Source organism: Amblyomma mixtum, chromosome 3 (genome assembly GCF_055824585.1).
Source record: "Amblyomma mixtum isolate Tamu chromosome 3, ASM5582458v1, whole genome shotgun sequence".
In the NCBI taxonomy this organism is placed as follows: domain Eukaryota; kingdom Metazoa; phylum Arthropoda; class Arachnida; order Ixodida; family Ixodidae; genus Amblyomma; species Amblyomma mixtum.
This window is the reverse complement of record NC_143014.1, coordinates 202,870,890-202,897,822: the sequence shown is the minus strand read 5'-3', so window position 1 is coordinate 202,897,822 and position 26,933 is coordinate 202,870,890. Positions and strand designations below refer to the sequence as shown.

The window sequence follows — 26,933 nt, the reverse complement described above, 5'->3', positions numbered from 1 at the left end:
TTCATTGGTAGCTTTGCTTTTTTTTGTCAGTGACAGTGTGTTGAGAGCCGCAGTTACATGGCAGAATTGTTTCTTTACATTATAGTCAGTTCGTGCCTTGATGTCGGACTTCCCTACACCAGCCCGACACATGTACCGGTGTGCGCATATTTTCTTCACAGAAAGTGAGTGTCAAGAACCAAAGGCAGCTTATTTATGGCTTTTAGCTTGCATGCTCTATGCCTGCATGAAATAATGGCGTTTGGTTTTTCAGAATGCCCAGATGACCTGTTCACGGATATATGCAAATCACCCCTGGCAAAAGTAATAAAGACTCTAAAGGAAGTCAACATTGCTTTTCTGCCTTACGAAAGTCAGGTGAGTGCTAAGACACTTTTTGCCTGACATTATTTTTTTTTTTCATAATGTTGCAGAACTGAATTGGCGCTCGTCTTAGATATTGAAAGCTGTTTTGTGATTTCTCACGTACTATTCTTGTGTGTAGCATAAATTTCGGTATAAGTTTAAAAATGCAGCAACGAAATGTTTTAGCGTTCTGGCCACGGCTTCAGGGCCTGCAAGCAGGAATCTTTCTACACTCCTGAGTTAGTGAATCCTGGTTGACTCCCTCAGTGTAGGCAAGTAGAGATCAAAAGCAAGATCCCTTGATCTGGGTTCAAGGGTTGCTTGGCGCTTACTGGGGCCAGCCACTTCTCTGTACTAACACCTCAGGTCTAATGTAAGCATCAAATTAACCCTTTGAGGGTCGAATTATTTTGAAGAAAACTTTCCCAGGTGGTCAAATTACTTTATTGCGGATCTTGAATCTACAAAATGTATATAATCGAGAATAAATAGTAAAAAAAAAATTAGGAACAGTACTTTGGTGACAGCATCACTCACAACTGGAAAATGTTCAATAGAATAGAATATCAAAGGTGATAAGCAAGCTAAGAGCAGCACCAATAAAGATAGAAATCAACTTCCGCCGCCTCTGCAAAACAGTGCCCACAAAGAGAAAACACGTTTCGCGCGACTCCGTTGCGGTCCCGCGGCGGAATCGAAACCGTGTAGGCGCGTTGCCACAGAGAGCAACGGTGATAAGCAAGCTAAGAGCAGCGTCAATAAAGATAGAAATCAACTTCGGCAGCCCCTGCAAGATAGTGCTGACAAAAAGAAAGCTCAATTTCGCGCGACTCCGTTGCGATCACGCGGCGAAACCAAAACTACAAAAGGGGTGTTGCCGCAGTCTGTGCCGCCGCGCTAAAGCTAGACATAAGTTCTGCTTATCTCCGTAAGAAGGCAGCACAAAATTCAAACACTTCTTGTAAGCCCTAAGAGGTGGCAGCACCCCCCAGTGAGCACGCATTGTTCTTTTGGCGCAAAATTTCAAACGGAAGATCGAAACCGTACCCGTACGGCAAGGACCTTGCGGGACAGAAAACCGCCGCCGTACATATACGGCAAAAACCTTCAAAGGGTTAAAATTTAGTGGTAGACCACTTTAATGAGTGCCTGCTTTAATAAGTAGGCACTGTTTGTAAATATATTACCAAAGATTTATATTTTGATAGACAGATTTGCGGATGTGTTCATTATGGCTGTGAATGCAGTATTTTTCACCTCAGCTCCTGGTGACTTGAGGTTGCAACACCTGCAGCAGCTTTGTGTACCTGAGCTTGGCTTGTGTCACCGAGTATGTCATTACAAGCCCCTCATTTCACTACCCTTGTCTACTCTATAGCCTAACGAGGGCCTCAGTTCTGGCAGTTTTAAATGCCATAGGTAGCATAAGAGGGTTCTCCATGTGGCACTTGAGGACATGCTATGTCCGCCATTATGGACTAGGGTGGTGGTGCTGGTGAACACTCACAGGCTTAGGCCACACATAACATATAAATACTCAAAAGTAGGTTGGACAGCCGCTGCCATTGCTCAGTTGGTAAAGCACCGTACGTGACATACATAGGTCATGAGTTTGGATCCCGCTAAGGGCATATGGTTTTTTTCTTCTACTTTATAATCATTAACATTTCATGCTTAAAATGACTGCACCACTGATTTTCTTTGGTCAGCAGTGCAAATAAAAAAAAAAAATCAATCCCCTCTATGCTTTCTTTGGTTTCGGTGACTGTTGGGCCTCCTTCATGTGAGCTTAGAGTATATATGCTCTGTCAGCTGCGTTCTGTGAGGAGGCTCACTGTAGCCGTAAGTGCTCCTTCTGTGCAGGTCTTCTCTCTGGACTCACCAGAGACATTCCAGTTCTACTACAACCCCAACCGCACGGCTGAACGCACTTCCAACTTGGAACGCATTGCGGAGCAGGTGGCAACACTTTGTGCCACTCTGGGAGAATACCCGTCTCTGCGGTACAGGAGGTGAGGTGTGGCTGAAACATCCTCTGAAATTAGCTACACTCCCAGGGTTTTTCATCACTTTTTTTTTTTTTTTCGTGTACTTAGCACAAGCAGGATATGTCTCTGACATGCCTTCTGTGGTAACGCGAAAGAAAAGCAAAGAAATCCTCTTAGTCACATTGTTGCTGGTTCCACCTCAAACAATTTAGGCATTTCTGCCTGTCTATTGGAAGTCTGAATTTCTAAGGTTTTGTGCTGCCCAGCAGGTTATTTTTAACTGCCAGTTATGTCAGTTAAAGGATATCATTTGCTCGCACATTTTGCGTTACCACCACATTGCAGGTTGCATGTGGTTAGGCTGTGTAATCAAGCAGTATACATTTCTGTGCGCATGTTTATTTGTATGGTGACAAGTCAACCTAGTTTCGTTTAATTTCAGTGGCAAAAACTATACACTGTTTTGAAAAAATAAGGACAACAATGTTTGTCTATTTATCTTTTCCTGAAAAATTTGTTTTTTCCACAATGAGCAGATATTTAGTATTCGAAGGTGTTTTTGCCTTATATTCATATTTGATTCTTATTCGAAATTTTCTATATTTGCTCACCCCTATTTAGTAGTGCCCTTAAACAGGAGCGTGAATTTTATTTTGTGCTGGTATTTCAGAGTGCCCTTTGATACAGCAGTGTATTGCTTCACTCCTCTTAATATGCTATTACATACAAAGTTGAGGTCAGCTGCTTTTCATTACTGCAATTTTCGGTCTGATTGGACACAGTGCATAATAAGCTTGGTTTATTGGAAAGCACTATGTATCAAATATGGTTTCCATCATTTCTGCAGTGATTTTGACCACAACGTGGACCTGGCTCAGATGCTGTATCAAAGACTGGATGCCTACAAGGCAGATGAACCGACCATGGGAGAGGTGAGCAGTTTCAATATCGAAGTGAATGACAGCACGGATTCTGGCAGCGTTACTTAGTAGAAATTTAGAAGTTGTAACTTGACTTGCTTCAGCTGCTCCACTTCTCCTTTGTTCTGCAATTGTGGTCCCGCAGCATTTGCACACACAACGCAGGGCTGCTGTTGAAATTCTAGTATAAGTAGATGGAGCAAAGAATGAAGTGATAGCCAGGGCAGTGCAGATATTGCTACACAGTACCAGACTCTTTGTGCAACTTTGGCTTACTGTTTTTCTCTTTCTTTGTTTTTATTGATGGGATCTGCGGAGTGGCAGTCCTAAGTAGGGTACTGCCAGTCTCTTCCAGTGTGTGTAGTTGCTGTGCAGGTTGTGCAGATGAACCTCAGTATAACCTGTTTAAAGGCTTGGAATGAGCCCCTCCTGTCCATTCTCTTTGTATTTCAATTAGTTAGGGGGAATCAGTTCTGGCATGTGTAACATAGATGAGAGCACATTTTCAGCACTCCGTACCCATTTTTAGCAGGTTGCAAGTACTCCTGCTGACAATGGAACGGGTGTTTCAAGAAATGCTGCATGGTGATAGCGTGTGTGCATCTGTACCTCGTGCAAAAGGAAGCCTCCTGAAGATAGGGACAGTGCATGTGAAGAAGGCGGTTAATAGTTCTTCAAAGGGGATGAGGGCAGCATAATTGTTGATTGATCAAAAAAAAGTTACAATGAAGGCGTTGAAAATGAGGAAGGTGACTTGGGTGACAGTAGTGCAGTGTGGATTCCAAATTGTTAAGCACAAAACTACAAGGGTTTTGCTCTTTGCTTTGGTCAGTGGGGGAAAAATGTTAGTCTGGTTTGTAGCATAAAAGTAGGGGATAAATTAGGTGTAAGAATTCGTAGGGTCATCAGAAAAAAGGTGGTAAATATCAGTCAAAAATAAAAAGTAAGCCCAATAGTCATTTTTGATGACAAAAGTGGAGTGCTCTATTAAATGGGAATAAGACTCCTAATTTTTAGGGGGGTTTTTTTTTTTTCATCCTAAAGGTGCACAGGGCCTTAGCAACAGCGGAAATAGGAGAGAGGCCTTAATTTGCTTCGGATAAGCTATTACAGCACTGTTTTTGGCCTGCAGTTTTTGTTTCAGTTTCTGTGGGATGTGACGTAGAAAGATAGTGTATAAAACTGCCACAAGTCATCAACACTTGCAGCAGGCAATGGAGCAGAGAATGTGTTGCTGTTCTGCAAGTGTATGTGGCTTGTGTTGGTTTTGTGTGCGACATTTCTACATCACAGCCCACAGAAACCGAAACCGAAACTGCAGATGAAAAATAGTGCTGTAATAAATTATTCAAACTACACTGTCTCTCTTCAAGGCCCTGTGCATTATCAGCAAAAAACAACCTTAAAGGAGGTTTGCTGAGATATGGATAATGCATGAGCTGTGGCAGTTGCTTCCAAGTAACTTTTTTATGTGAGTGGATGATGGTAGGAGCTTCATATGAAGTGATTGCTAATGATTAGCTGCACTAGACGGCTGTAATGCATCATGGTTCATAAAGTCACTGCTGCTGTATTAATGCTGAAGGTCAGCGTCTGTGCAAAAGTAGTATCTTAGCCACGGAAACACATTTTATAGCTGAAAAGATGTCATTTGTGAGTAGCTGCACGAATTGCAAATTTGGAGCATCATGGCTTCTTGTCTGTTAGCCAGTTTTTGTGCAAGCCTTGTTCACATTGGGCTGTTCGTACAATGCTTTGTATCCCTTGCTTGGGCATGGCAAAAGCAGGCTCAGCTTGCAAACTAATTTTTTGCGTGTGGTTGTTGACAGGTACTTACTTCACCTTGTTGCCAGTTGCATTGTAGCCACTGTGTTACGCAGGGTCCCGAGAAGATGCGCTCGCAGCTTATAATACTTGACCGAGGCTTTGACTGCGTGTCCCCACTGCTGCACGAGCTGACCTTCCAGGCCATGGCCTACGATTTGCTGCCCATCGAGAACGACGTCTACAAGTTCGAGTCGACCAGCGGCAACGACGTGCGTGAGAAGGAGGTCCTTCTTGACGAAAAGGACGACCTATGGATCGAGCTGCGCCACCAGCACATTGCCGTCGTCTCACAGTATGTACAGTTCAGTGCACATGCGCTTGCATTTCATTGCTGCACAATAGGACAAGTTTGAAGGTGTACCGGTGTGCCAGTTTTCATATCATTTCTCTTGTTTTCACCACGAGGTCTCTCTTTGTTGCATGATGTGAAATCCACTCTGTCAGCTTTGACCACGCTGTGCATCTAATTGTTCCTACTGAAGGGCACGCCGTGTGGTGCTGAAAGTGCATGCCCTGTACATTTTGCTGAAGCATCTTGTTCATGTCTGTAGAGGAACAGAGTGGATGTTACTCAGGTGTGAACTTTCGGGGTGGCAGTTGTAACCAGTCTTGCTTTCATCTTTGAGAAGTTCTGAGGGCACTCAAATGCTACTAGATTGATGAATAAACAAACTACCTTTTGTTTATATGCTATGTGTAAAAGTTGTGACATCAGAAAACTGAATTTTCGCCGACAGCAAAGAAGGAATGTAGACCACTGCATGATTTGGTGGAGCAGTCTACATTCCTTGATGTGTGGAGTGTTGTCTACCGCATGATTTGCAAGTCGCATGGTTTGTAGGACAGACGTTGTCACACCATACACTGTCATATATCTTCATAACGTGTGTCCAGCGAATTTAAAAGTCCAGTGAATTTCCAAGAAAATGACGCAAATTTTCATGCTGAAAACTTAGGTACCACTTAGGTACCATATTCGGAGCATGGGAAATAAACCATACTTTAGGTTGGGGCCGGTGGGGGGTGCAGTAATTAAAATATTTTTTTTCCTTTTATATAGCATGTTACAATTTCAGATTTAGGCCTGTGGCATGTTTGCTTAGAGCGACAGCAAAAGGCACAGAAATATTGCCACCTCTAAGCAACTTCTAAACTCAAATACATGCTCAACTCCACATTGCAGGAATGCCATGCAGGAATGCCACTCCACTACAGGAGGAAAGCAGGGCAGAGGAAGCATATACCATATTTGCTCACATAATTTGTGCACTTTTTTTGTTTAAATTAAGGCTTCAAAAAAGGGGGTGCACGAATAATGCAGAGATTTCGCAAACATGCCCTGTCTACAAAGGTTTTAGTATGCAATACATACCGTATATTTCCGGCTGTACATCGGCCCCCCAAACTCTCACCCTTCATTGGCCATAAAAAAAAAAAAAAATTGCTCAAACTGAAAATATAGGACGCATACCCCCCTCCTACCTTGCCTTATGTTATGTATTTCCCCGGGGGGGGGATGGCATTACGGGAGGCTCAAAGATAAAACGGCGCGCTTTCATGCTGAGATTGTTTGAAGCGGGTGGTCGGCCATCTTGTTAGCATCAGGTGTCGTGTGGGAAAGCCCACTTGCAGAATTTCGCACGAGATCAAGCCTAGTTTTGTCCGAATTTTATCAGTTCACGCAATAAATGTCTGAGAAGAAAGCGAAGAGGACACATTTGTATTGTTTTCCTGGCACTTTAAACTAGATTGTCGGATAATTTGCCTGGATAATGTGGTTTTGCCATGGTCAAATCTATGAAAGTCGCGCGGTATCCCGGATGAGCGCTGGGGGTGATTAGAAAATTTTCGAATATTCGGAAATTCTTGAATATCAATTTCTGGAAGACAACTATGAACGTAATATCACTCATATTTGATTCATTTTTGAAATTTCGAATATTTGCATACTCGTAAAACCTGGGTAATAAGTTAGGGGTCCACAGATTATGCAAGTAAATGTGGTACATGGCAAATGATCACAGAGATGAAGAATTTGTAGGGCACTTGTTTTTGCTGCGTGATTACTGAATCCTGTTTGCCTCATTAGCAAGAGCTATGTGTTTCGTAACGTATCTTTGAATGTATTTATTTGCATATAGATTCGTGGAGGCTTAGTGAACGCTGGGGCATAGTCAGAAACATTGTGAACCAAGTGTGATTTACTAAAGAAATGGACATCAAAAGAACAAAACAAAAAGCACTGGCCTTGTCGTGAGGTGATGTATTGCCAGTGCTGAAACATTAGGCCTTTCCATTCGTTTGGTGCCTGCTTTGGTTTATTTTGAAGGTGTTCAGTGATGGTGCAGTTCTCATGTAGAACTGGCCTGTATTTTTTAGCTGTTGCATGAACACTGCATCACCGTCACTATGTGTGCTGAGGAAATTCCTTGGTAAGGCCACTGTGGTTGGGAAGTGTAACAATGCGATAGCGCAAAATGGAAGTTAAATCTTTCCATCTTGGTTTTGTGCCTTCCAATTGGTTTGGTACAGGTTGATTTGATGCCGCCATAGTATTGTTGCCAACTAATTTTTTTGGGGCCATGAAGGGAATGTGGAAAGTCTCAGTATGTAATAAAGTAGCTTGTCAATGCTTTCAATAACTATGTGGTGTTAGGGACATTTCTATGAAACTGTCTTAAAAATCAAGTCGTGAGTAATGCAGAGCCATGGTTAAGGCCCCTAGTCTCCCGCGATTCTGCAATTCCATGCAAATGAACAAATTTAAGCATTTTTTGTGAAATTGTATTTTAGTAGCCACATTCGCTTCTTTGGTGCTATTGTTGTTACAGACATCAGTAGGAACAACAGTAGAAAAATTGCTAATTTACCTTATTTCCAAGAATATAAAGTGAGGAAGGAGTTTGGAAGCTCAAGAGAATTTTAAAAGAAATATATTATTGGTACAGTTATAACGTCAAACTGTTCAGGCCACCTGTAACCAACAGCACACTAAAGCACGGACACAGCAGCTATGTTGACATTTTTCAAGAGGCACCACTTTAGATGCACGCACCACAATTGAGCGAAGCCAAGCCTCTGTTATTTACAGGGCAACTGTAGAGGTTTTTAGAATTCGACAAGCTTAAAGGCATCGAATGTGTGGAACTTGCAGGTAAAGCATGGGAAGTATTTTTGGGCTATTATTAGAATTGGTGATGTAATCGTCATTTAAAACAGCGGTAGTATCCAGACCTCTCCACAGTGCACAGCGCCAGGTTTGGGGCACATGATGACATCATCTATCTATGGTGCCGGTGTATTTACAGCTCAGAAACGCTTTCTTTGAATGAAAAAAAAGAAGGAACAATGCTATCGAAGGCAGCACTTGCAGAGCGTTGTTTAGCAGCATCCGATGACACACGGCTAGTTAGATGTATTCTGAAGCATTGTTTGATCTCTCCCAGGGAATTTCATGCATTCTGTGTTCTCATTTGCGAAATTAAAATTTTCCGCCACAGAAAGTTAGGGGCCTTAGCCTGGGTCCTTTGTACTTAAGATCTGTCTTTCACCCTGGACATGGGGTTATGGCGCAAAAGAAGTGGCTTTAGAAAGAAACATTCATGAATGTGGCTCTAGTGATCTACTTAAGCCAAATTCTACTTGTATTCTTGAACCTGTAGCTCGTAGTTCTTTTAGTTGTTCCTCCAGAGAAGCCGCCCTGACCCGGTCTCTGGCTAATTGTTGTCCCTGAACCCGTGCCGTGGCTTTCAGAGCTGTGACGAAGCAGCTGAAGAAGTTCATTGAGAGCAAGCGCATGGCGTCCAGCGGGGACAAGTCCAGCTTGAAGGACTTGACGACCATGATCAAGAAGATGCCACAGTACCAGAAGGAGCTGAACAAGTACTCCACCCAGCTGCACCTGGCTGAGGACTGCATGAAGTGCTACCAGGGCTACGTGGATCGGCTCTGCAAAGTCGAGCAGGTGAGGAAACGATGGGTGTCGCTCTTTTATCTTTCAGTTCCCTCTGCTGTCACCAGTGTTTGGCAGATTTCGTTTTCTTTTTGACATGAGGTTTGGCATTCATAAACCTTTGTCAAGTTTTTAATAGTTCATTTCTAGGTGCCATTTTCATGGCACCTTTATTAAGTTCAGAGGCTGCTATTTATACTGTTAGTAGAATGCATTCTTTTCCCAAGGCAGCTTATTCATAGCTGACACCAAAAATCATGTAAGGGGGCCAGAATGGGCTCTCCATCACTTGCCATACAGGCTGCCTCAATTGAAACTTTTCTTTAACTTTGTGTCTGATGTGAATGAGGTCTGCTGCAAAATCAGACTAGGGAATTAGCTGAGCACACTTTTGTAACTCGGTGCATGGGCAAAGTCAAAAGTTGAAGGCTTTCTGCCGTGGCCAGCGTCACGTATGTAAGCACACTAGTTGCATGTGGCCCCCTCCATTTACTCCTGGTTGAATGTTGCCTGCGGCAGGACCTTGCCATGGGCACAGATGCAGAGGGTGAGAAGATCAAGGATCCCATGCGCAACATTGTGCCCATCTTGTTGGACACCAGTGTGTCCAACTTTGACAAGATCCGCATCATCCTGCTCTACATTCTGTCCAAGAATGGTGAGTTCTTAAGTCGTGGTTGCACGTATGCTCGAGGAAGTCTGCTCTGGGCTCATGTATTGATGTTGCTTTTAGGTTTTGAGTCCACTTTGACCTTACCGCTATGGGGTTTAATGGGGGAAGATAAACACGTATTCCCCTTTTAAGCGCGGCTGACACAGTTCAAAACCGCGCAGACCCCACCCCGTGGTCGCGTACGCTACTGAGCGCACGCCGACCACGGCGGGCCGTGCTCTGCGGGAACAAAGGAACGACACACTGGCTGACACAAACAAGGCATTTATTGCTATAGCAACAATAACGCCAGCTAGCAACAAAATACACTGAGGAATCTAGGATGTCCGACTCACCAGCACGGCTACGAGCGAACGTCCGCCCACGGTAGGGCAAAGGGAACTCCGAGGTCGAGCGGGTCGGGCTCGGCGGGAGTAAGTTCCGGCCAAGAGGCGCCCGTCGACGAAGAGCGAAGCTGCGAGCGAAACGTCCGTTCGCTTCCCGTTGCCGAGGGAGAAGAGACCCCGTCGCTCCCCGCGAGCGCGCAGCAAAACGCCATCCGTGGCGCTGGTGTCGCTGCGACGCGAGCGCCCTCCCTTGTTAGTTACAGTAACCGAACCGAGAGGAGTGCTTTTCGGGGGGGCAGCTAACAACAGTGGGGTGCGTTGAGGGAAAGCGAACGCAGGGGACGAAGGCGTCCCCACATCCCCCCAACCTTAAATAGACCCACGCGCCTGCAAGTTACATGCTATGGAGGAGTCTCCTGGTCTTCATGCACTTGAGGCAGGTCGTGCAGCGGAGGTCACGCCGACAGGGTGCACGCAGTCTTCCGCGGTATTCCGAAGGCGGCGTGAAGGTCTCCGCTGGGACGACTCGCATGGCCCGCGGGCTATGTGCCCGCAGGCCCGCGAAGAGGAGGGCCGGTTGACCACTGCAGGCCAAGATTCCGCAGTAGTCGCCAGGGCAGCAGCAGCCGGAGGTGGCTGCTGTCTGGTCTCGCCACGGCTGCCCCGGATGGATGCGGCGAACAGGATACAGGCCGCTCCGTCGCAGCAGGCGGCGGCGAGACGATGTGCACAGGACAGCAAGCCGCAGTGGCTCCAGATCTGTAAAATTTCCGAAACACACTCCGCATGCCTTTAACGTAGGTCACGGGAGGGGAAACGGCGTACACAAGGGCCTCGTGGCTCAAATGCTCAACTCGCTAGCAAAACGTGTCGGGCGGCTGTGCAATGCAAAGTTCGAGTGAACAAAGCCCTTTCTTGAGTTGAACGAGAATGCTCGGTTCATGCGAGGTTAAAAAAACGGGTGGCCAGCAAAGTGCGCCCCCTCTCAACACCACGGTCCGGTGGTCGTCACTTTTGACATGGCGCAGGCAGCTATAAATAGCCTTAGGCCTCACTACCACTGTGAAGGTCGACGACCCCCAACAAAAGAAAGACCCGAAACGGGTTTCGTGCGCGCAGCCGCGAGGAGACATCAGCGTTGTGGGGTGGTCCTCCCCGCTCGCTGCACGAAGCAGCTGCTGAGTGATCGGCGCCCACCGTATCGGACGGTGTCGGAACGCCCGGTGCCGAGCTGCAATACCAGCGAGCTCGTAACTGCACCCGTGGCCCCAGGCCACCCGGCTCCCAGAGCCGCGACTCCCAGAGTCGAAAAAGAGACAGCGAGAAAATATATACAGAAAACTCGGACCACCCACGCGGCTTCCGTACTCACTCGCTTCGGGCTCGGCAACTCCGCGGGCGCTAGGCCTCGCGCTCCCTCGATGCGGACCAAGTGGTTCTTGAAGAAACTCCAGGAAGAAAACTTCACAAAAAAAAAACATGCTGAGCATGTCGAAAAGTTCAAACATGCTGCAGCGCAATACACCTCGCACTCAAGAAAGCATGCCGCAGGTCCTAGCGATCAAAATTCACTCTAGGCCTAGCACTTGTCAAGTCCGGACAAAGAGCGTTCCTCGAACCGAACAGACTGTCGTCCAATGTTCCAAGAGCAGGCCCCACGTTGGGCGCCAGATATGGGGTTTAATGGGGGAAGATAAACACGTATTCCCCTTTTAAGCGCGGCTGACACAGTTCAAAACCGCGCAGACCCCACCCCGTGGTCGCGTACGCTACTGAGCGCACGCCGACCACGGCGGGCCGTGCTCTGCGGGAACAAAGGAACGACACACTGGCTGACACAAACAAGGCATTTATTGCTATAGCAACAATAACGCCAGCTAGCAACAAAATACACTGAGGAATCTAGGATGTCCGACTCACCAGCACGGCTACGAGCGAACGTCCGCCCACGGTAGGGCAAAGGGAACTCCGAGGTCGAGCGGGTCGGGCTCGGCGGGAGTAAGTTCCGGCCAAGAGGCGCCCGTCGACGAAGAGCGAAGCTGCGAGCGAAACGTCCGTTCGCTTCCCGTTGCCGAGGGAGAAGAGACCCCGTCGCTCCCCGCGAGCGCGCAGCAAAACGCCATCCGTGGCGCTGGTGTCGCTGCGACGCGAGCGCCCTCCCTTGTTAGTTACAGTAACCGAACCGAGAGGAGTGCTTTTCGGGGGGGCAGCTAACAACAGTGGGGTGCGTTGAGGGAAAGCGAACGCAGGGGACGAAGGCGTCCCCACACCGCGTAAGTTTGAAGCAGCTAGGCTAGGGCATTTAGATGCGTTTCTTTGTATATAAAGTTTCTTATCATGCTTAGTTCCATAGTATTTCACTGCTGCAGGCACGTGCAGTGCAAGATCTTAACGCTTGGAGGGTTTGTTGAAGGCATCATTTCTTGTTTTTTGTGCTGTTGGCATGCATTTGTTTGCCATTGCTTCGGCTATCCTGTTTTTCTTATTCACTCATTCTCCAGTTTATCAGGGTAGCTAGCCAGCTCTTTAAAATTTTAAACAGCTTGTGTACTTGAAACATTGTGGACTTATGAAAGCAGGATATAAGCAAAGCTGTGTGTGAAGGGTACATTTTGTTTTTAGTTAGCTGGTGGCTGGAAGCAATTGGGTGGGTGTTGGATACCAAATATGGAGCCGTAACCCTAAAATTAGGTTATTTTTTTGCATAACTTAAGGGGGACGCGACTTTGAGATCACGAAAACCTAGAAAAAAATCGAATTTTAGAATAACACATCCCGCGCTAGTTTGTTGGTCATCACAAAGGAAAACAGCGCAAACTTCACAAGGACACAAAAGGGAAGACGAGACTTTGGCGCTGACTAACAACTGAAGATGTTATTGTTCTCACACTTCGGTAAATATACAGCAAGTGTCAAACAACAAGAGGAAGAGGATAAGGAGATTGCAGTTATTCCATACACACACGGCATTTCACAGAACTCGAGAAAATTAGGAGGGAGAGTAGGAATAGACATCCTATCCTGTTTTCGGCTCCGGCAGTGTAAATCAAGACAAGTTGGTTGCACCATAAATCATCACGAGCAGTTTGTTTCTTGTGCTGAAGAAGTCGTGTACTCGATTCCCTTGTCTTGTGGCCATGTGTACGTAAACCAAACCGGCAGATGCCTTAATAAAAGATTATCAGAGCACGACTACAATGTAAAAGAGCGAATTTGAGGCCATCTGGGTATTCACTGCCGGGATTGTAAATGCACACCCGAGGTCAGCAACATGAGCATACTCCGCAGGTGCTATGAAAAAAGCACCCAAGAAATCACTGAGGCCGAAAAAATCGCGAGCCTAAAAGAGCGCTTCCATAGCCCTTCTGGATAACGAGTTACGTTTCCTATCAGGAGCTGGATGATAATGGTTTGCCTGTGTGATTCTGTTCTGATGTCTTGTCTATCAGGATTTTTTGTTCCTCTTGTTGTTTGATACTTGCTGTATATTTACCGAAGTGTCAGAACTATAAAATCTTCAGTTGTTAATCAGTGCCAGTGTCTTGTCTTCCCTTTCTGCGTCCTTGTGAAGTTTGTGCTGTTTTCCTTTGTGACAAATTTTAGAAATTCATATCTATAAGGCTTTTCTAATTATATCCCAAAATATTTGCTCCAAAAACAGCCCAGAGGTGACTTTAAAATATTTTTCTTGGGACTGTAGGTAGCAAAAAACTGGCTGAGATCTCTGTGAAAATGCCAGTTTTCTCAAAAGTGTTTTTGACATGACTGCCCTGCTTACAGAAAGCATAGCTTGACAATGGCTTCATGGATTTTCATGGGGTTTGTTGCATTGTGTTTCTTGATAAATTCTTTATGCAGTGACGTTCTTATATTTCTGGATTTTCTCATTTTTTTCACTCTGTCATTAATTTAACATGGTGGTAATGAGTGTATTAAGCAAGCATCTATATAATGTTCTGTGTATAAAGTACTCGGGTGTATATAAAAATATTTGGAAAATGTCACTGCATGAACCATTCCTTTGGTTAAAATTTAAGAGTGATTCTAGGCTTCTACCATGTTTTGTTGTTGTGCTAAGCTTTCTGTAAGTTTGTTATAGCAATGAAGAGCATAAGAGTTTCAAAACTACTAAAGATATGAGTGCAAATTTGTATCTGTTCATTTAGCGAACTTCCCAGTAAGTGTGCCAAATTTAATTGCTCTACGGCAAAAAATAAGAAATTTCACCTCAAGAGACCCTCGTCCCCCCTAAAGCCAGAACTCCAAACACACTTGCGTCGTGTGTCACCGCACGCCAGGCGTCCCGCACGTCAGCCAGAACCAGTTTGCACACGCGCACGGCACCAGACACGGGCAGCGGGAGCCCGGACGCTCTGATCTGCCCCTGCCAATGTTTGGCGCACGCTGCACACGAGCACAGAGTGAACGAGTGTCGATGGCGCTGCGAGTTTTGCAAGTGCTGAGGTACAGGATCACAGTGAACTGGCGTGCTTAATTATTTGTGTACCAAATACATTCCACACATTTTAAAATCACTTTAGTATGCTAATTACTACCTCTCACCACTCTTGGCAGTCGAAATGCTTCTTTCAAAATCGTGCCCAGACACGAGAAAGCTTCCGAAGAATGGAGATGTGTACCTCTCTCGACGCCCGACGCGGAGCAGCGCTCAGTGCGCCAGCATTTGGCGTGACACCTCGGAAGTGTGATTGGAGTCGGGCCTTAATACATTTCAATTTCTTTTATTTTTACGGAAACTTCAGCTCTTTTCCTATTAGAGGGCAGAAAATACATAAGTTGCTCACATAGAGACAGCTGGTTAAATGTCTTGATGTAGTATTCAACTCTAATGGCTGAAGTTGAAAGCTTGCAGACAAAAGAAAAAAAGATGTACTAGTGTGCTGAATCCTGTATGGTTGTTTGGAATTACATTAAAAACTTACATTAAAAGACTCCAATGGAGCATGGACAAACCAGGTCATACAGTTCGAATTATCCAGAAATTTGAATTAATGAGGCTTGAGTAACAAGCTTTCACTGTGTAAGAATTGCTTGCGTTAAGTGCTGAGTCATCTTCTGCGAATCGTGAAGACTGCTGTTTTATGTACCAGTTGTTGATTCAGTTTGCTACTGCATTTAATTGTAGCAGTTTACTGGTCTCTGCACAGTAAACAAGTCTGCAATCATTGGCAAGAAATATTTTCAGGATGTCAAAGCTGTATGCAAGTAAAAAACATAATCTCGTGCATCACTAGTTTTGTTTGCTCTGATGACGAATCATACAAAGGGAACTTGAAGCCATTGACATAATTCTGTTCTGTCTGATTAAGCTGCCGCAGAATGGATTTCTGGTTTGCAGCCTTTTTTGTGACTCTTGCATGCAGGTATCTCTGAGGAAAATCTGACTAAGCTGATTCAGCATGCTCAGATACCAGCTACAGAAAAGTGCATCATCACCAACATGGCACACATTGGAGTGAACATTGTGACAGATGTAAGTTTGTTGTCTGCCAGTTATTTGTGCACTGTGTTCTACTTTTGAACCCATGCTTGCTTTTCTGAATCTTTACCATGCATGTGTTGTAACATCCATTTCTTTCATATGTATCTGTTGTTACGTTAAATGTTTTTGTTAGCATAATCATGTCATACGTTATAAGCATGGAGTAAGAAAGATAGGAGCACCAACTCAGCTAAGAACACTGTACTGCTGTTTTGTTAGGGCAGTTTTGCCACTCCTTCAAATGTTAATACAGCACAGCGCTGCATGGCAGCTGCAGGAAACGGTGTGCCCTTTGCTGCCATGTCTCTGGTGCTCCCTGCAGGCTGATGCGTGTGTAGTGTGTTGTCTGCTTCAACCGAAGAAAATGTGCTGGCGAGGGGCACAGTTGGGATTCCCGTCTATCTTACTCTGTGCTCATTAGGCATTGCGCCATAGGAGTACTTTAAAAGGGGCCCTGAACCAGCTCTTGAGCATGGCACATTGACAGGCTTAACAGATGGTGTGTGCCACTGAGAACATTTCAGCCAAGCTTCACCTCCCACATGAGGCACACCATTCATGAATGGAGTGTAAAAGTAGGCCATCTTTTCTCATGGCTCTTCCAGTGCACTATTATGACGTAATAGAAGAGCTTGCATGAGCAAGGCTGCCACATGCACCACAGCAGTGTTGAACAAAAAAGGGGGGGGGGGGGGGGGGGGGAAGAGAGAGAATTGGAGTTAAGGGAAAGGGCAGTAACTAAATATTGTACATTTATTTTCTTTGCTCCTGTTCACTGGGAATAATTTTGAGGAGCGCATTACTTGCAACACACCCTACATTCTCCAGGGCCACAGCAAGAAGGGGATTTTTCAGGGCCTTATAAGCTGCAGTGATTTGCATGCGTCTGTTTGAACACCCCACAGTATATTTCAAGCAAGTCTGCATTTGAGTGTGAGGGTGCAGGGTGAACTCGTAGTGCCAATCTTTATTGACGTCTAAGGCCTTGTTACGAATGTATCAGTGTTCTTAATGTTTGGTGTGTTAAGTTGTAGCTGTATGTGAGTGTCTTTAAAAACCTGGGAGTACGGTATGAACATGCGACATAATGTACAAGAAGTTCAGTTACATTACTGGTAGCATTCATAAATGCAAGAAGCCTTTCCCTCAACTGGTGGCTACAGTATGAAAGGGAACAGTCAGTTTGCCACAAGAACAAGTTCTGTTGTTGGTCCTACACTGAAATGTCTCAGGTGAATAAACCTTCTAGAGGAAAACTGTTTCAAAGGAAAAAAAATTGTGGCTTTTACTCATACTTATTGAGTAACGATTGTTTGAATATTGATAACGCATACTTTCAAGTTGGGGCTACCTGTACAGTACATATCATTTGCATTGCTACTTGGAGCTGTGATGTGAATTGGTTGTTATGAAGGAACATGGTGGATATACATGGTGGACCAAATAACTGTTTTCTTCCATAGATTGTGCTCTGTGTGACTCATCCACGCTACTGTATTTACTTGCATAATGCAGGAAGGTCATCACCTAGTGTTACAGCTGGTCGTTTGCTGGATTGTGTAATCACACACATTTAATTGCCTGCCTTAAGTGATTCTGATTTTCAGAATATCATGTGCTTACTTACATACTAATGAAAGCAGCCATCATTTTGGCAGTTAAAATGTGTTTATATTCTTGTTGTAAACACAAATGTTATGACAACGCTCACCTAGAATGGGGTGGACCCATGCTAGCGACAAGCTTCCTGCAGCAGTATGCCACACTCAGCATGTGGGGTAACAGTACACTGGTAGGACGACTATCATTGGGTGTTGCTAGACCGTACTGTACTGCATGGGTGTTATCATGCAGGGTGCTTTGGAAGCAGCCTCCGGTTGCAGTAAAACCTCGTTGATGCGTTCCCTCTTCATAAGATTACCCGGTTCGTACGCTTAAAATCACGGACATTTAAAATGTCCCCTAGAGTTACACTATATTTCTTCCGGTTGATACGTTCCCGGATAACACGATTTCCCGGCTACTGTGTTTACAGTTTTGGCAAGTTGTGGTCATATAGTATGTTTATTGACGAACCGCACATGTCAAGAACATGCAAGTGGGCTGAACGTGGTGGCACGCGACATGAAAAGCTGAAATGCAGCGGCAGTCACCCGCCATGGTGGTTTCTTTGCAGTGCATAGATTCGAGGAGGCGAAGCACTACCACCACCAACAACAGCAAAAATAAAAATGACGTGCTAGCATTCGAGACAGCCATTTTTGCGGGGACATGACATGAAGATGAGAAACACTGAGGTTTCTTCGCGGGTGCATAAGGGCAAGGGGGCGAAGCATTGCGAACTGCAGCGATGCGCTTAGAAAAGTTGCGACAATCAGTCACCACAGTGGCTTCCCCGCAATACTTGGGTGCAAAGGGGCGAAGCATCTGAAAATGATAGAGATTTTGGTTACTTTCGTCATCCTTTCAATTTCTTTCGGTTACTTTCGTTTGTATACTTTCGGTTACTACCGTCAATGGACCGGATGCATCACAAAGCTCCTTCCACACTTAAGACATCACGGACGTGGACTGAATTCTGCGAGCACTAAAAAGGATCTGTTGAGATCCTATGCTAAGAATTGCTAATCTGCGTTTTTATAAAGTCAAATTGTCAATAAATGTCTTTGTACCTAATTCAGCAGTTACAGTTTTCAAAATTAGACTGTTTGAATACATTTTTTTCTGATAATACGTTTTTCTCGTAGTTTCAAAAACGTATCAGCGAGGTTTTACTACAAAAGGTCTAATCTTGGTACCATTAGCACAGTAATCTCATCAAAATTGTTATACCATATATTTACACGTATATAGCGGGAGTTTTTTTTGCCCCTTTTTTCGGTTTCAGAACGAATCTCGCGTTATATTCGGAACCAAGGGGCAAACTTAACGAGATTTTTTCTTTCTCACTGTTGAAGACAGCTATAGTGACCTTCACCACAGGGATGCCAAGCTGCGAGGAGAAGCCAACTTTTCTATGATCTTGAAGCAATGCGGCACGCATGGGGAAAGTAGAGGGCAGCTGTGCACGTGGAAAGACTGCTGCGTGGGTCATTGAGAAAGAGGAGGCATTGAAGTAATTTAGAGGGAGTAGAGAAAGAAAAGAAGGGCGAGCAGGGCGCTGGACTGGGCAGCACAAAGCAGTCATGGTACGGCAGGCCCAGCGGCCACTGCCATGTGGGTGACTGCGGGCATTAACACTTCGGAGGCTTTGCTGCGTTGATGATGTCGCATGCATTTCTGAAGCATTGCCTCTCAAATAATATCGACGTATTCCTTGCTTCTGTATTTTTGTATGCTGTCACCGTTTTTTCCTTGTCCTTAGCTGTAGTTAGCTTTAGCAGGTTGAAATCTTGTTATAATCATTTTTTTTTTTTCATTTTCATGCGGTCTCCAACTCTCCCCTCACGTTATACTCGTCATGTTATGTGCGTGTAAAGGGTATGTTGATATTAATGTGGTTAGTTTCCACAATGCCTTGGCTAGTGAAGCGAATGTACACTCGCCGTCAAAAGTAAACGGAAGGCGACTTTGTCAAAAAAATTTAATTTCTTTAAATCTAAAGCATAATGGTCCATGCTTGTTGGTGCACAGTGCAATTCGCGCAATCACAATGAGGCCTCACATATGTATTGAAGGATGCATGAGTTCAGGGAGCAGTGATTAAATTTTTTCGTTAATATTGCCTTCCATTTACGTCTGACAGCACCTGTACAAGCAGTCCAGGAAAGAGCCACCTAACATCATTGTCTGCACATCACATGCATAGAGCACCATTTAAAACAGTCTTCTAAACTTTTATTATGGCTAATCATGCTGGCACTGAATAACTCGCACTAACCTGAGGGCTGCCAATACAGTGCAATTTGCTCAGATAGTGATCGATTTTTTTTCTCCATTTTATTAGTTAGTCGTACCAGATGCAGTTTCTGTTCTACCAGCCTGCTTGACTATCCCATTTTCACTATTTCAAATTTGTGCTGACGTGAGCCACCGCGGTGGCTCAGTGGTTCTCGTACATGGCGGCTGCCCCGAAAAGCGCAGTTTCCATTCCAGCCATGGTGGTTTCATTTCAGTGAAGGTGAAATGCTTGAGGCCCATGTGCTGTGCGGTGTCGGTGCACATTAAAGAACCCCAGGTGGTCGAAATTATCCGAAGACCACTACGACGTCCCCATAGCTTGAGTCGCTTGACCCTATAAAACCAAAACCATATTACCTCTGAATGACTGTACTGCCAAAATTTTGTAAACCTTTAGGGACTGAAGATGCGTTCAATATGCAAGTAAATATGGTGGTGTATGGTAGTGCCATAAATAGCCCCCCCCCCCCCCCCCCCCCCATTGCGTGAATTAACAACCCTGCTTGTGTAATGCTGTACGTGTAGACAAAAAAGTGTGCTTTGGTTCACCGTGTCTATCCTCCATCTTTGACAGTAATTTTCTGCCGTGCACTGGCTCAGTGTGGATAAAAAGCAATCGTTTGGCCAGATTACGTATTAAAAATAAGTCCTCAACATAAACTTGCTTGTGATGTGGCTCAAGCTTGGTTCTTGTTTGTATTGATCAGCATGAAAAGAAATGAACAGCTGTATCATCTACCATCATTGCCACACAAACTGGGCAGACCGTAAAAATTATATGTGCTGAGTGTATGATACAAGGGCATGGAGAGAGAAGGTAGTCTCCCCACTCTGCACCAGTTAATCTGACCTGCAAAGTATGGAGATGAGCTCACATCAGTTCTTTGCTATCACCAGGATTTTGTTGCAAAACCAGTGCCTTTTGTTTTTTTTCCTGCTTTAATATCAAGCCAATGCATTCACTTCAGTTTCTATGCACTCTGGTTTCATTACACTGAAAGTGTGTCCATATGAAAAGGATTAATTCTGCTAAGTTAATTATTGCAGAAATAATAAAATTTCTTGTAGATTGTACACCTGCTGGAGAGGATCAGTGCCTGCAGTGTTCTGCTACTGAGCGCGAGGTCGCAGGTTTGAGTCCTGGCTGCAGCAGCCACATTTTGATGAGGCAGAATGCAAGAAACTTGGCATACTGCGATTAGAGGCCATGTTTATAAACTGATATCAACCACTTCGGGTTAAAAGTCCTCCACTAGGCCTGCCTGAGAGCCAATAATGTTGCCTCAGCTCATTTTTAAAATATATAAATTAGGGGTGTACAAATACTGAAATTTTGCTATATGAATCGGATACAAATATGAAGAGAAAAGGCCTTTGATAATCGGATATCTGTTCAATGTGAAAAAATTTCAAGAAAAGATAAATAGGCAAATGTTGTTCTTATAGTGTGTCATCTTTGCCACTAGAATAATCAAAACTAGATTGACTCAGCAACTTGAAGAGTATGCACCCTCTAATGTGGTCATGCAAAATGAGATAACGAAATGAAATCCATGAATGGCAACTAAAAATAACACGATAGGTAGTAAAACCTCAATAATTTGAACTTTAAATGCCCGACTCATCCGAAGGCCGAGTTATAAAATGGCCCCCTCCCCACAACCACTAACAGGGGAAGGGGGGGGGGGGGGGTGAATTTCCGAAAATTTGAAATCCATCATACAAACAGCAAAAAAACCCGTGATGAGCTGATGAGCACATAGGTCAGTGTGCAGAAATAGCACAAGCATTAAAAGCAAGAGGAGCGCACACTGGCATTAGAACGGTGACACTGCTTCTTAAAAAGGGAAATGAACGACCGGCAGCAAGCCAGTCAGGGTCTGAAAGTGGCGCACTGTGGGCAGGCGAATGCGTGGCTGATAGCCACCATCACCGCAGACTGGCAACGAAGCTTAGGAACTGAAACTACGCAGCCCGGCTTACTGAGAAGGCCCTCCTATCTTTGTCACGCTTGCAGTTACGCTCAATTTAGTGCTCTGTGTTACGCGCCGCTGACCACTTGGCTCGACCCCCCTTTGGGAGCCATATTCAGAGTTCCGCAAGTGGGCTTTCCCGCATATCATAGTTGACCAAAATGAGATGGTGGAGCTCACGCTAGAAGAGCTGGATGTTAAGTGTGTGCTAACTTGTTGTAAAAGGATCAAACAAAAAACTGTGCTCTTTGTGTTGATTCTTTGAAGCGGGTGGTCAGCCATCTTGTTCTCATGACTTGTGATATGTGAGAAAACATCGGGATGTGGTAGGTCCACATGATAAACGATGAAGTAAAGAGGATGCCTTTATACTGTTTTCCTGACACTTTAAACTTGGTCTTTGGATAAGCCACGGTCGGATTTATGACCATTGGGGCGGTATTAGAAAATTTTTGAATATTCAGAAATCCTTGAATACTATGTTTTTCAAATTGATATTAACCAAATAACAGACATGCTCTATTTCTAAGTTCTAAATTTCTAATATTTGCACACCCCTAATATAAGTAGTCTTGTAGATTATGTTATCAGTTATCATTGTGTAGTTTCTAAGTGTAGCCTAAACTATCTGTATCCTTACTGGCAAGGACTGTCATTTTGCATTGCCGGTTCCAAATTTGTTGGCAAGAAACTTGCATCTATGCAGTGTGCCCAGCTAATATGTGCCAAGAATTGAGAAGTTACGCATTCGAGAGAAATCGAGCCAAGTGAATGTCACTAGATGCCACGTCTTGTAGCAACTAGTGTTAATTTTTTTTTCATTACGCCTTTTTAATTGGAGGCGTTGGGTAGCCAGCATTTTAGATATTGCATGCAGCACTTGGTACAGTCAGGAAATGTTAGATTCAGAACATTTCTCGGCTCTCTGCAAAAAATGAGAAATTTTTAAATTGTGAGAAATGCCACATGTTGGTATACCTTTGCTACTGAGTGTGGTGCAATTGAAGTGTTGTTGACTGCAATCTGATGGAAAGCACCTTGCTTTGAGATGGCTGCCAGTGGTTGCATGCTGAGTCAGCGGGTTTACTTGCTGCCAGCATATGACTGCTGGCACTGACCTTAAAATTCTATGTTCTGCAGAGAAGCCAAAGCCGGCCTCATTTCATCAGATCATACTTGAGAGTGCCGTAGTCATGACACATACAAGTGCACTCGGCGTGCTGTCACGTTGTTCAATTTTTTAGCTTTTGTTTTTATCTAGGTTAATAACTTTCACAACCTGAATTATATGTTTCACGCAGCTCTTATGGCTTTCCTGTTGACTGACTCCTGAGCTCTGAAGACTGTATCTAGAAAGCGAATTGCATCTAATGAGTTAAAGCAGGCACATTAAGGGGTGCATAGCTGCTGTTAGGCGTGAAATCTTTTTTGTTCTTTCGCTTCTAAGAGATCACGTTTTTTCTTTTTTTATTATTATCGTGGCACATGTTAGTTGGGATGTTCTGTATATGAGATGCTCACATTTTTGCACATTAAAAGGTAGCTTTAAAAAAAATGATTGCTGTATGAAAAGCTGAAGGAATTGTTTGTAATGAAAGCTCATCAAGAGCAAATGAATGAAGTTCTGGATGGCACAGAGAGAAAGCTGTTAATCCAGTGGTGTGGGAAGAATAACATTGTAGAAGTGGCATCCAGAGTTAAGAGTGGAATTGAAAACAGGCCACGTTAAGTAATTGGTCATCTGGCTCTACCTTTGAACATTTGCCGCTTCTGCTAAGGAAGCTGGGCTGATTTACTAATGTCAAAAAGAAAGCAGTTAATATGGAATTCCGCACAAGTACGCTTTCTTTCTGTACCAATCCTTGCAGTGTTAGCATTTTTTGCGCACCAAGAGCAAGAATGTGCCTTTGTGATTTTAATGATATGAGAGATTAGTGGATAAGCAAAACCTGCACATTTATGTGGCTGGTAGACAAGCAAGAGAGCGCCTGACCACATGTGTGAAGTTTTGTTTACAGCAGCGAGAGCTTGAGAAACTGCCGCCGTTCAACTCGCACACCCCACTACTGTTATCTCAACAGTTTACCAATGAAGTTCTGGGACTAGTACGTCACCACTTTTTTTGTACCTCTCTTCTCGCGGCGGGACCAACCGGGCCACATGCTTGCTCTGTCTCTCTGCGCGCTGCCTGTCACCATGGGTGCCCCCTGTGTGTGTGGTGTGTGTGTGTGATGACGTCTGCCGGCACTCGTCATGAGGCACACAAGCTCCGTCCACCCTGCCTGCCTCTGCTCCGCTTTGTTGTTACTTTTCCATGCGCGTCTGCTGTGTTGCGGGAAGCATCCTGTGGTCCTCCGGCGTAGAGTTTTCCCTTTGTGACCCTTGGTAGTGGGTGGTTTGGACTCCTTTCAGCCCATCACATGCTGTGTAGATCTCTTCAGTGCTGCTTTGCGTGGCCATAGGCGACAGCAGTAGTGTGGTTCTTCTGGCCAGGGGTCTGAAATGTCTGGCCTGCAAAGCTGGCTTTTCAACCTTATAGGTACCTCGCATGGGTGGTGTGATCTTTTGCAGAGTGACTTGAAGGGCAGAGGGCTTTATGATTAAGAAAAAAAAGTGAAGTAATGAAGTAGTGTTTAAAAACGAAAGTTTTATATAAAAAAAACTTCTGATTGGAATACACATAATTTGATGCTTAATCTCGCAGGTAGGGTGCAGTGGTACAGCTGTCATTGAGCGTGGCTTACGATCGTGCAATTACTAATTGTGGTCTTCTACTAGTGTACATGACTCTCACTTGTTTATGCTTCTGGAGGGAGCTGTTGGAGCTTCTTGCAATCTGTCTTGACCCCTTTTCGTGCCATATTGTCACCCTTCTTACATGTAATATCATCGCAAACCAAGACCTTGCGCCTGAACAGAAAATGTCTGTTCAGTCAGAGCTGATGCGATGCCTTTTTGGAGCATGGTGTGGCATTGTTACTCCTCAGGTGTAGTCACATAAGCTGGTGTAGTCTTCTGGCTGCTACAGTGAGCATGCTGAGCCATCCTTTGCACCCTTTGCTGTTTCTTGTCTTGAAATAAAATGTAGACTGAAGTTTCCATGTTGCGCAAGTCTGTAGACTCAGTGACTAAAAGGTAGCTTCGTAGTGCTTCTACTCAGGTGGTAGGGAGGGAGTGTCCATGTTGGTAATCAGTGCAAACTTTCTAGAGAGATTTTGCTAGCAGTGTGGTAGGGCAAATTATTCGACTCGTGACATGTTGTGGTCTTTGGGTATTCTCTCCATTCGTTGCCTGGAAGTGTGCAAGGTGGTGCCACTTATTTTCTTTTTCAAACTGTTCTGCTAATTGGGATTCAACAAAAAAGTTTTCAGCTGCACAAACACCTGCTCTATTTTGAAATGGAATGGCACCATTTTCAATACAGGCTCTGACTGTAGCAAACAGCTCAGTATGAGGGATCGAGTAAAACAAGTCCGTCGCATGAAAAAGCATGAGCAGCACACTCTGTGCCAGATAAAAATTCTGAACAGCCTCTTTGTCAAGAATGCCTTTAATGTCATGGTCAATGCTAGAAAGAAAGTTGTTACTCGAAATGGGCCACACTCGAACCTATGCAGATGCCATGTCTCAGAAAACACAGATGATCCTGAAGACGAGGGTTGCACTCGGGTGTATATCAGGTAACTGCATATAATTGACCACAGAAATCTCATTTCTGTTTTGGAGTGGGGATTCAGTCGCATCCTGTTCTAAGGTATGGTTTCAGAGTTGCACTGATTCTCTGTTCCTTCTGTTTCCTGCTTGCCAGGACAAGTTGAGACCTCTGGCCAGTTACAGTGCCATCTCATTTGTGATGCCCCTTCATTTTTTTTTTCTTTTTGATGGTGTTCCAGTGTGCACATTTTACTATAGGAGCACACATTCACATTGTCTGTTGTCTTTTGGTCCTTTCTTATGTGCGTTTTCAATGGTGATGGTGGTTTCCAGTGGTGTGGTGCACACTTTGGTGGGTCTGTGCGTTGTAGTCTGCAGGTTTTTTTTTTTTCTTAGCGGGCACTGAAATGGTTTGTTGTGCACTGCCTGGTTTTTAGGAGCAGGGAAATGTAGTTTCATTGATTTTAGTGCATAGAATGTCAGACAATTACAGCTTCCAACTGACCATATCTTTCGCAGAAGTGTTTGTGAGTGATTAGTAAATGCTTCTCTGCCGGTTAAGGTGCTCACTACTGCACAGCAAGTAAGCAGCTCGGTTTTTGAACTTACTATCCCATAGGAGTTGAGGAGAGTTTGCAGGACTTACTTTTATCGCGGGATGCTACCTTTTCTTTTTTGTGCGCCTAGCATTTGTAAATCTTGCTGTTTGTGTTACTTTCTCAAATGGCACCCGTCATCCTTGCTGCTACCGTTTTGTCATGTTTTAGGTCTGCTGTTAGCGATGGGAGGAGTGCGTCGTTAAACAAATAATGGCCATCCAGTACCTAAAGTGCGACTGGTACTGCTTCAGCTTTTCTCAGTTGTGAACACATTTAATGGGATGTGCATTATGGTTTTCCTTACTTTGCATATCTGCTCACTAGGTTATTTGAAAGAGCCTGCAGATGGAAGCTTTGACTGTCTGACCTTCTGCTCATGCAGTGTTGTTAGTTGCTGACCTAAGACTGATTGTCCTCTATAAGCTTATGCTAAGGCAAACTGAAAGGTGTCGCAAGACATTTGGTTTCACCGAACTTTCAAGAAATGGAAAGTTTTTCGCAAAGATTTTGACAGCTTTTTTAGCAGCATTAGACTTACACTGCATGCATTTTTAGGGGTTTGTGGGATAGTCTGTGGGATGACAAGGAACTGGCATCGGCACATGGTGTTAAATAGCATGTTTTTTCTGGTGCACCACTGATAAGTTATAACTTGCATCTTTGTGGAGGACCAGGCAGTCGCTGAGAATGTCCATAACTGGTGGCGCACATCATTGCAGGGGAGCCGCAAGAAAGTCTACCATGTGCCCCGAAAAGAGCGCATAACTGAACAGACGTACCAGATGTCCCGCTGGACCCCTGTCTTGAAAGACATCATGGAGGTGAGAGCCAACACTAATGTATTGCTGGTTGGGTTCCTAGCTCAAGCAATTCACTAACACGATCAGCCTGAGCTACGTGACTACAGTTTAATATCTTGAACGTGTAAGCGACCAGTCATCACTGCCACATTTGTAAAGTGTGCGCGACATTAGCAGCCGCCACGGTGGCTCAGTGGTTATGGTGCTCGGCTGCTGTCCTGAAAGACGCAGAGTTTGATCCCGGCTGCAGCTGTCGCATTTCGATGCAGGCGAAATGCTAGAGACCCGTGTACTGTGCGATGTCAGTGCACGTTGAAGAACCCCACATGGTAGAAATTATCCGGAGCCCACCACTACGGCGTCCCTCATAGCCTGAACCGCTTTGGGACGTTAAACCCCGTAAAACCATAAACCACTCTAGTGATAGTTTGGTTGGCTTATGACGTGCGAGTTCCACCACTTTGGAGTCGTTT

At 44.6% G+C, this 26,933-nt stretch overlaps 1 protein-coding gene across 2 annotated transcripts in view; it reads left to right on the top strand.

The window, feature by feature from the left end:
* The window catches only part of Rop (Syntaxin-binding protein Rop), a 42,505-nt gene that overhangs the window by 4,156 nt on the left and 11,416 nt on the right, over window positions 1-26,933 (top strand). The window contains exons 4-13 of one of the 2 annotated variants that reach the window (XM_089582485.1): window positions 86-164; window positions 254-357; window positions 2,209-2,357; window positions 3,181-3,265; window positions 5,134-5,372; window positions 8,834-9,044; window positions 9,552-9,690; window positions 15,416-15,525; window positions 23,426-23,512; window positions 26,380-26,481. In XM_089582485.1, coding sequence (XP_089438611.1) covers window positions 86-164; window positions 254-357; window positions 2,209-2,357; window positions 3,181-3,265; window positions 5,134-5,372; window positions 8,834-9,044; window positions 9,552-9,690; window positions 15,416-15,525; window positions 23,426-23,512; window positions 26,380-26,481 — 1,305 coding nt within the window. The remainder of the gene's footprint in view (window positions 1-85; window positions 165-253; window positions 358-2,208; window positions 2,358-3,180; window positions 3,266-5,133; window positions 5,373-8,833; window positions 9,045-9,551; window positions 9,691-15,415; window positions 15,526-23,425; window positions 23,513-26,379; window positions 26,482-26,933) is intronic. The other variant, XM_089582486.1, reaches the window with a different exon arrangement.